The sequence below is a fragment of the Chenopodium album genome, chromosome 2, assembly GCF_948465745.1.
Source record: "Chenopodium album chromosome 2, dcCheAlbu1.1, whole genome shotgun sequence".
NCBI classification, from domain to species: Eukaryota; Viridiplantae; Streptophyta; class Magnoliopsida; order Caryophyllales; family Amaranthaceae; genus Chenopodium; species Chenopodium album.
In genome coordinates, this window is record NC_137835.1 from 79,167,809 (window position 1) to 79,177,563 (window position 9,755).

Below are 9,755 nucleotides of genomic sequence, written 5' to 3' on the forward strand. Positions count from 1 at the left end.
TTATTTAAAAGTTTGTCTAGCTCCATTAAGGTATAACTGCTACTCCGTATCTTATTACTAACTGATCTAGCTCAGCACTAATTAGTCAATCCTAGATTGTAGCACTATATATAGTATGCATATTATGCAACATTATGAGAATAATAGAATTATTCATGTTTTATTTGACAGTACAAATGAATTACTGATTTTCTTTATTCGTAACTTTATTTGTTGATTAATGGCTCATCTGATTTTTTTTTTTAAACTTATTTTTTTTAATTAATAACTCGTTTGAAATTATTGCAACATGTTAGGAGAAACTCGTACCACCCATGCCAAATTTATGAGAACTAAGAAGAAAGGTTACTCCCTCCGTTTCATAATGTTAGTCCCATATGGAATCAATCACATAAAATAAGAAAATAAATATATTTGGAATTTAACATTAAAGTACAACAAATTTCATAATTAGCTTACCTTATTTAACTTTTTTGATTTTCATTTGGAAAGCACAAGTCATAATTGCATAATTTAAGGTAAAATTTTCCTTATTTAGAGTCATGTCATCAATACACAATCAATTAATTCCAAAAAAAATCAAGTTATAAATGAAATATATTCAATATGGGTATATCTTTTTGAAACGCCCAAAATAGTATATGGGACTAACATTATGAAATGGAGGGAGTATATATCACATAATTGTATAATTAAGATGTCAAATGAGTTTCATAATACTAATCTATATTTTTTCCAAAAAAAATCAGGTGAAATGCATACATTTTGTTGATAGTTAGCTGAAGAAAGAAGTTGTTACAAGAAGTTTGAAAGCAAAGAATTCCTTTTCCTTTGCAATAAGTACACTTCAGTATTCAAACCCAAAGTAAGCTTGGTATAAAGCAATGTATAAAACCACAAGTAAAGACTTCTCTTAATGAAAAACTTGCATGTTTAAAAGTGCACCCAAACACTTTTCTCCCATTTCCATATTTAGTATTAGTACGACGAGTATATAACATTGACACATCCATCGCAATCATACAATTCAAAATACAAAACAGACATAAAATCGCGGTTGTTTCTAAGGATTCCTTCAACACTTCAATACATATATGGCAGATTTTACACGGAGAAGATGGACTACACCTAAGATAGCCGTTCCTCGCCGTGGTCCGGTAGATGAAGAAATCAACCCATCTTCAGGGTGGATTAATGACTTTCCTGGATTTCATTGCCTTCTCGTTAATCTTCCAGGTTAGACAAATTCATGCACTTTAATATTCATTTGTGCATTGTATTTTCTTGAAAATAGGATAGTAGACCAGGGTGCACCATGCGCATGCAACCGAATTGCAAAAAGGCACATGACATTTTTTTTTTGGTTATTATATATATTGGTTGATAAATTTGTGTTTTTCCAAAATACCCTTCTCAATTTACTAATTTACTTTTTTTTTTATCAAGAAATTCACATTTTTAGATTAAAAAAAAACACATTTTTGTATAGGGATGGAAATGGGGCGGGTCGGATGCGGATGATGGTACCTCCATACCCATATCTGCCTAAAAATCTTATACCCATCCCTGCCCCATCACCCATGGCGGGTACAATATCCACATCCATACCCGCCCCACCGGGTACAAGATAGGATCCATCCCCGCCCCATTACCCACTTAGATATTCATACCCACCTCATACATGCCCCAAAACCGTCCCAAACCCTTTTGCCATGATGCTCTATTGTATCACATTAATGATGATTATATCAAATTAGGTTAAGAAAACTGGGACTTTCACTATTCAAGCTTATTGGGTCTCAAGGGGTATCAAGTTTTATAAATTCTCAACTCTTCTAAAAGAAATATGGTGCGGGTATAAGGTGGGTACGGGGCGGGGCGGTTATGGGGCGGGTCTAGTCTAAAATCCATACCCGCCCCATCACCCATGGCGGGTACACATTTTATACCCATCCCCGCCCCACTTAGGCAGGGATGGGGCGGGTCTCCCATTTAACCCGACCCACTGCCATCCTTATTTTTGTATATGGCTGGCCACACGGTGTGGCCAGCCACAATTTCTATTACTTTTTTTTCTCTCCTCTTTTCTTAGCTTCTTCTCCAAACCAAACCACACATCGCCAACAACCATATTTCTACTTTACCCATTTTCTTTCTCCTCTTTTCTTAGCTTCTTCTTCAAGCTAAATCACACATCACCAACAACCATATCTCTACTCCGCCTATTTTCTCTTTCCTCTTTGCCAAATTGCTGCAATTAAAGTCCGAAATTGTAGAAATTGGGTGTAAAAAAGCTGTGAAAAATTGTGATTAATTATCCTTAAGATCATCAACAACATTTGAAGTAGTGAAATCGATGAGAACCAAAGAAATCGACCGATCAATCCTTATTATTATTAGGTTACATGTTATTCATGACCACTATTACTTTCTCATTTCTAAAAGTACAAGTAGAAGTATGAATAAGTATTGATATAGAAGAGGTAGAGAGAATCCAACACAAAGAAGAGGAAAAACAATGATATAATGAATGTGCATAAATTTTGAGTTAAATGTGCATAAATTTTAAGTCAAATGTGCATAATTTTAGGAGAGAGAAAGAGAGATAAAAGAATGTGTATGAATCTATAGAAGAGAGATGTCGAGGAGGAGAAGAAAAAGTTTTTTTAAAAAACAAATAAAAACTGGAAAATAAAATGTGCATAATTTTCAAACTAATTGTGCAGATTTTTTTAGACTAAATGTGCATAATTTTACAAAAATGAAATTTGATCGTTGGATTAAATAGATGGTTAAGATTCCTTCTCATTCTTCTCATTTTAAGATCCTTCTCATTGGCCACAATTTAATGGTCACAATTTAATAAATTACGTATAGTTAACTTGCATGAAATGGTCACAATTTAATAATTAGATTACGTACATACTTGTATAATTTATGATAAGCTTTTTGGAAATGTTTATTTTGTTTAAAGGTTTTGAGAAAGGCAATATCAAGCTGAATGTGGATGAATCTAGGATCATAGAAGTTAGTGGAAGGAGAAAGGTAAATGATGAAAAATATGAGCATTTTAGAAAGACCTTCAATATGCCAGAAGACGGAGACGTAAAGAACAGAGAGTTGATATTCGACGGTGGTACACTAAGAGTACGTATCCCAGGGATTGTAGAAGAAATCAACCCATCTTCAAGGTGGACTGATGAGTTTCCTGGATTTCATTGCCTCCTCATCAATGATCTTCCTGGTTAGATGACGCACTTTAATACTTTTCGCATGTACATTTGCTCAATCATATTAGATTATTGATTGTATGTATGTATGTATGTATTAATTACAATAATTAAAGGGGTTGATATTACATATTAGGAGTTGAAATTTAATTACCAAAGGAAATAATTATGGCCTGGGGTGATATTGATGGTCACATATTACATACTTGGTACTTGTATAATTTATGATAAGCTATTTGGAATGCATATATACTTGTATTTTGTTTGAAGGTTTTAATGAAGACGATATCAAGCTGAATATCGACAAACCTGGGATCATAGTAGTTAGGGGAAGGAGAAAGTTGGCAGGTCTAAAACACGAAATTTTTGAAAAGAAGTTCAATGTGCCAGTAGATGGAGATACTATTCATGTTAACAATATACAGAAGAAATTCGACGGAGCTACGACACTAAAAGTATTTATCCCAAGGCCGGTAGAAGAAGAAATCATCCCATCTTCAGGGTGGACTAATGATATTCCTGGATCTCATTGCCTCCTCGTTAATCTTCCTGGTTAGGAGAATTCTCAAACACTTTGATTTTCACTTGTACATTTGCTCAAAAATGAATTTATTATATGTTGTTTGCAGATTTTAAGAGAGACGATATGGAGGTGGAAGTTGATGAATCCGGGGTAATAGTTGTTAGGGGAAGGAGACAGGTAGGGGGTAGAAAACAAGAGCATTTTATAAAGGCATTTTATGTGCCAGGTGACAGAGACATGAAGAGCGTAAAACAGACATTCGAAGGAGATATGTTAAGAGTATGCATCCCAAAGGTAGCAGCAACGGAGAAGGGCAAACCAAGCACCAACAAGGACAAGAAAGAGTCCAACATCTCTGCCGTAATTCCAGATGAGAATCCTGCTTCAAGCAACGGCATAATGGACAAGGGTAATGAACAAGTGTCTTCAAGCACCGGCGTAGTGGACAAGGGTAAGGAACAAGTGTCTTCAAGCAGCGAATTGATGGACAAGGGTAAGGAAGCGTCTTCAAGCAACGACACAATGGTGGAGAAGGGTAAGGAAGTGTCTTCAAACGGCGAAATAATGGACAAGGGTAAGGAACAAGGGTCTTCAAGCAACAACATAATGGACAAGGGTAAGGATCAAGGGTCTTCAAACAACAACATAATGGACAAGGGTAAGGAACAAGGGTCTTCAAGCAACAACATAATGGACAAGAGTAAGGAACAAGTGTCTTCATGCAGCGAATTGATGGACAAGGGTAAGGAAGCGTCTTCAAGCAACAACAGAATGGTGGAGAAGGGTAAGGAAGTGTCTTCAAACAGCGAAATAATGGACAAGCGTAAGGAAGTGTCTAACAATGGTGAGTTAGATTCAATTAAGGAGGACGAAACCTATTGGAGGCGGGTATTGAACAAGTTAAAGCCTTGTTTCAGGCTTTGAGACCAAAGAGAAGATCAAAAGCGAGCTAAAGCATCCATTATATCATAAATTAGACCTTGGTGGTGTTACTGTCTCAAAAATTCAACTTACAAACTCTGTGTCTAACTCTGCTTCATCATAAATTGTACAATTATCAACATGTGTCAATTAGACCTTTATATATATAAGGATGAAGACGTTGCATACTGTAATTATGTAACATATGAAGTTATACATACAACATATTATAGCTTTCAGAAGTGAGATACATCCAAAATATAAAATGAATTGGTGCTAACTGCTAATGACAAATCATATACTTCCTCTTTGACTCTACCCAATATCTTTTTTTCTTTTTTTTTTTTTTAAAAAAAAAAGGTGTATCTGATTCTTAATAAGCAGTTCTGTAATCTTCAGAAATCCACTACAGAAAAAGTTGTCCTTATTTTTGGAGCATCGGAAATTGAAGAAGCTTGTTTGGGAATTTAGATGAAAAACACATATTGTAATCTTAAATATTTTTATAATACATGAGGTAAATCATTTTAAATATAGCAAATATTTCCTCCGTTTCTATTTAGGGCCTGTTCTCTTCCGTTGAAATTCAGTTCAGTTCAGTTCAGTTCAGCTCTTAATTTACGTCTAATGATATTGCTAATGATATAAAGCCAAATTTCATTCTTTTAAGCTCTTATTACAACGACGACGACAACAACAACAACAACAATAATAATAATAATCAATAAGTAATAAATAATAATAATAATAATAATCAATAAATAATAATAATAATAATAATAACAATAATAATTGAAATAATAATAATAATAATAATAATAATAATAATAATAATAATAATAATAATAATAATACTAATAATAATAATAATCAATAAATAATAATAATAATAATCATCAATAATTAATAATAATAATAATAATAATAATATTAATAATAATAATAATATGTACATTTGTATATACACATATGTATAGTAATAAATAATCAATAAATAATCAAATATCACTAATCCGTAGTTAAAAATCACTAATTAATAAGTTCAGTTCAGTTCAGTTCAGTTCAGCTCAGTTCAGTTCAGCTCAGTTCAGTTCAGTTCAGCTGAGTTCAGTCAATCGGAACAGGCCCTTAGTTAACACGTTGAATTTAGACACACATATTAAGGAGAGGAGAGAGGGTAAGAGAGAATAATAAAGCAAGTGAGGTACACTTAATTAAAAAGCAAAAACTGACCTAAAAAGGAAACGTGTCTACTAAAAAAAAAACTTTCTAAAAAGGAATACATGTCAACTAAAAAAAAAAATGAACGTAAGTATATATTAAAAGAAATAAATTACTCGTATTGCATATTAATTACCATTATAACAAACAAAGAGTTAATCCTTACCTACGGGCTTGATCAATATAAGGATGAGTAAATTTGATATTTAAAAAAAAACAAAATTTTTATCATTTTCACGTACAATCTAATGCTTTATCCGTTTTTTTTTTTTTCTTGACTTGTTTCATTTATCTCCCTTGTCAATACAAAATTTTACTCAACATCAATAATTTTTATTCTGCATAATTAAAAATTATAAAACTTATTTTATCAAAAATAAATTTATAAAACTTATGTATCACAAATTTTCATATGTGGCCGACCAAATTAAACCGTGTGATCGGAGTTACTTATTCAGAGGTTGCTTGGTCAGTCAGATGTTTATTACTTAATCAGTCAGGGGTTACTCGGTCTGTCAGGGGTTACTCTCACACAGAAAACACGTTAACCAATTGAGTAACCCCAAAATAGGTAACCCTTACCGACTAAGTAAATAAACCCTAAATAAGTAACCCCAAAATAAGTAACCCTTGACCGACTAGTAAACCCTGAATAAGTAACGACCTTAGCCATAGATAAAAAAAACACCGGTTATATATTATGATAGTACTTATTATTGAGATGAATCTAACAAGATCTCACCTTAATATGTTTATCCTTGCATATAACTCATAAAAGGCGGTCAAAGAAGAGGGGTGAATAATATAAAAGTCAAAACGGATCAAATAAAAAAGAATGGAGGAGATATTTATTGGACAGTTTTCAAATGGCTACAATAAAATTGTGGTCATTGTAACTGAGTGAATCACAACCCTCGATTAATAAAATTCATCATATCCATCCATTTTGTTGACTTTAAAATACTTTTTTAAAAAATAAAAATAAAATCAAATTTTTTTTTTAAATACCAGAAAATTTGGTCGAAGGATGAAATTTCTAATTTATCTTACTTGATGTTTCCAATTTTTTTTCATATTTAATATCAATTGATTGGTTTCTTGAAAATTAGAGACAAATTTCGCAATTTTTTTTTTAAAATCATCTTCTTTTTTCCTTCCTTTTTCTTGTTTTCTTTAACAATGGAGGATGATTCATTATTTTTTTAAAATTTGATGCAAAAATTATGGGCTTGTAATATATAATGCGGTAAATAATTATTGTTAATAATCTGTAATCAAATATTGATTTTTTAATGGAGATAGGAGAATTATTAGAACTTAGAAATTGCTAGAATATGCATCAATGGCAAAGTTCAAAATTTTTGCATTAGAAACTGTAAAACAGTTTTTTACTCGTGACAAAGAAAACTGTTTTTTTTTTTTTTTTTTTTTTTTTTTTTTTAAGTCAATTAGATGAATGGACAAGATTGAACATTAAAAATATAGGGCCAAGATTAAAACTAATTACAATAGCTACAATTTTATTGTAGCCATTAAATAGTCTTCCGATATTTATTATTGCACCATATAATCCAATAATCTAACTCTATTCTACAGTAATTTTCCTTAAACTTGACAATATAATGTAGCTGCAAATTATTTACACTTAATAGTCAATAACTCAATAATAGTAGCACATGTAAGGTGAACCAATATATTTATGAGAAATTAAGATATCCTTGTGTATTAATTTGACGGATAATAAAAAATACTGATTTTCTTTAACTTTATGTGTTAATTAATGGCTCATCTGAAAATTTTGCAACATATATTAGAGTTTTTACTAATTATTGCTCATATATGAATTTTGAACTTATTGCAACATGATTAGGATAAACTCGTTACACCAAGCCAAATTGGAGGGAACGAAGAAAAAAGATTATCTATTGGAATTATTATATCCTTGTAATTAGTTTATTACCCTTAGTTTATTTAGTGCTTTGGGCTTGTATATTATATTTTGTCTTGTAATTAAAGGCCCATGTGTTGTACTTTTAGGTTGTAATATATTAGCCTTCTGCCGAAATAGAAAGTCAAGAGAACATTTTCTATTCTCTACATGGTATCAGGCCATTGCGGCTAGGGCAAATTTTTTTCTCTTCTCCATGGCAGAAGGTGACAAAAACAAAGATGCTGAGCGAATTAGCACTACTTCTTATTATATTGGATCAAATGATGGTCCAGGAAACATCATTACTCCTATTGTTTTTCGTGGGAATAACTATGAGGAATGGTCGAGATCAATTCGGCTTTCTCTAATGTCTAGGCGGAAGTTTGAGTTTCTTGACGGGTCGATTGAGAAACCAACAAATACAAAGCATCTTGTTGATTGGCGATGTGTACAAGCTACGCTAGTACAATGGATCTTAAACACAATCGATCCTTCGGTGAAGAAAACGATTCCTTATTTTGAGGAGGGTAAGTTCTTGTGGGATGTTTTGAAGCGTCGTTTTGATGTTGGCAATGGACCAAGGAAGCAACAACTTAAGGCAGCCTTGGCAGAGTGCAAGCAATCTAATACAATGTCTGTGGCTGATTACTTTGGTATGCTACAACCCCTTTGGGATGAGTTGGCTACATATAATCCCCCTCCGACGTGCAAGTGCGGTAAGTGTACTTGTGACTTGGGTGAGCAGTTTCTGGCTCGTTTGGATGAGGATCGTTTCCATGATTTCTTGTATGGAATCAATGAAGATTTATTTGGTACAGTGAGGTCCAACCTCTTGGCACAAGACCCACTTCCATCCCTTGATCGTGCTTATCAAGCAATGTTGCAAGAAGAAAGACTAAAATCTTCCTCTCGAGTAAAGGCTGAACGTGATGATGTGATGACTCTTGCTGTAAAATCACACCCTCAATCTCGAGGTATGAATCGCTCTACTTATAGAGAAAAATCTGAATTATTGTGCTCATATTGCCATAAGAATGGGCACGTAGTTGCCAAATGTTTCGTCAAGTATGGGTTTCCCGAGTGGTGGGGTGACCGCCCTCGTGGTGGTAAAGGTGTAGGGCGTGCCGTGGTTAGTGACAGAGGAGATAGTGGAGATAATGGCACTGGACAACATCCTTCTGGTTTGTCTATTGGTCAAGGGCGTGGTGCTGCAGAGGTCTATGCTGTTGGGGCAGCATCATCGTCGTCTTCGAATACATCAGGTGCTCCAGCATTTCCAGGGATGACAACTTCCCAATGGCAAACTTTCCTTGATATGCTCGGTAATGCAAATAAATCAACTGATGATCGATTAATTGGTGAGTCCTCTAATACTTGGATAATTGATACGGGGGCCTCTAATCATGTAACGGGTAATCTTAATCTATTGAGCAATGTGACAGAGATGACGGAGTGTCCAATTGGACTCCCTGATGGTAAGAAGGCAAGTTCATCGAAGTGTGGCAAAGTGCATTTGGGTCATGGTTTGACCCTTGATAATGTGTTATATGTTCCAAAATTGAATTGCAACTTAATTTCTGTGACCCATCTTGCTGATGATATAAATTGTGTTGTACAATTTGCTAAAAATTTGTGCATTATACAGGACCGCATTACCAGGACCTTGATTGGAGTCGGTGAACGACGGGATGGACTCTACTACTTTTGTGATGTTCCAAATATTCGGGCTTTGAGTGTGGATGGGAAGATATCTCCGGAGTTGTGGCATCAAAGATTGGGGCATCCCTCCGATAAAGTAGTTCGGTCTCTTCCCTTTATTACTGGTTCTGGTTATGTATGTGATAAGGCATGTAATGTTTGTCATCAAGCTAAACAAACTAGAAACCCTTTTCCTATTAGTGATAGTAGGGCAAATCATTGTTTGAAATGA

General features: G+C 33.7%; 2 protein-coding genes across 2 annotated transcripts; both read left to right on the forward strand.

Moving 5' to 3' along the window:
• The first annotated feature begins 887 nt into the window (after positions 1-887).
• LOC145588987 (uncharacterized) lies at positions 888-5,028 on the forward strand. The gene is made up of 4 exons (XM_081645570.1): positions 888-1,236; positions 2,975-3,244; positions 3,501-3,782; positions 3,860-5,028. The coding sequence occupies exons 1-4, from the start codon at positions 1,095-1,097 to the stop codon at positions 4,675-4,677; spliced, it is 1,512 nt and encodes a 503-aa protein (XP_081501696.1). The 5' UTR covers positions 888-1,094; the 3' UTR covers positions 4,678-5,028.
• Positions 5,029-8,039: 3,011 nt separating this feature from the next.
• Positions 8,040-9,755, forward strand: LOC145576744 (uncharacterized). The gene has a single exon (XM_081634460.1). It carries the CDS (start codon positions 8,040-8,042, stop codon positions 9,753-9,755), a length of 1,716 nt encoding a protein of 571 aa, XP_081490586.1.

Excerpts from the sequence above, each read along its gene's own strand:
- LOC145588987 (XM_081645570.1), top strand. The coding sequence starts at position 1,095 with ATGGCAGATTTTACACGGAGAAGATGGACTACACCTAAGATAGCCGTT. Across the intron at positions 3,245-3,500 it reads CCTCATCAATGATCTTCCTG|GTTTTAATGAAGACGATATC; the intron begins GTTAGATGACGC and ends TTTTGTTTGAAG. Across the intron at positions 3,783-3,859 it reads CCTCCTCGTTAATCTTCCTG|ATTTTAAGAGAGACGATATG; the intron begins GTTAGGAGAATT and ends TGTTGTTTGCAG.
- LOC145576744 (XM_081634460.1), top strand. The coding sequence starts at position 8,040 with ATGGCAGAAGGTGACAAAAACAAAGATGCTGAGCGAATTAGCACTACT.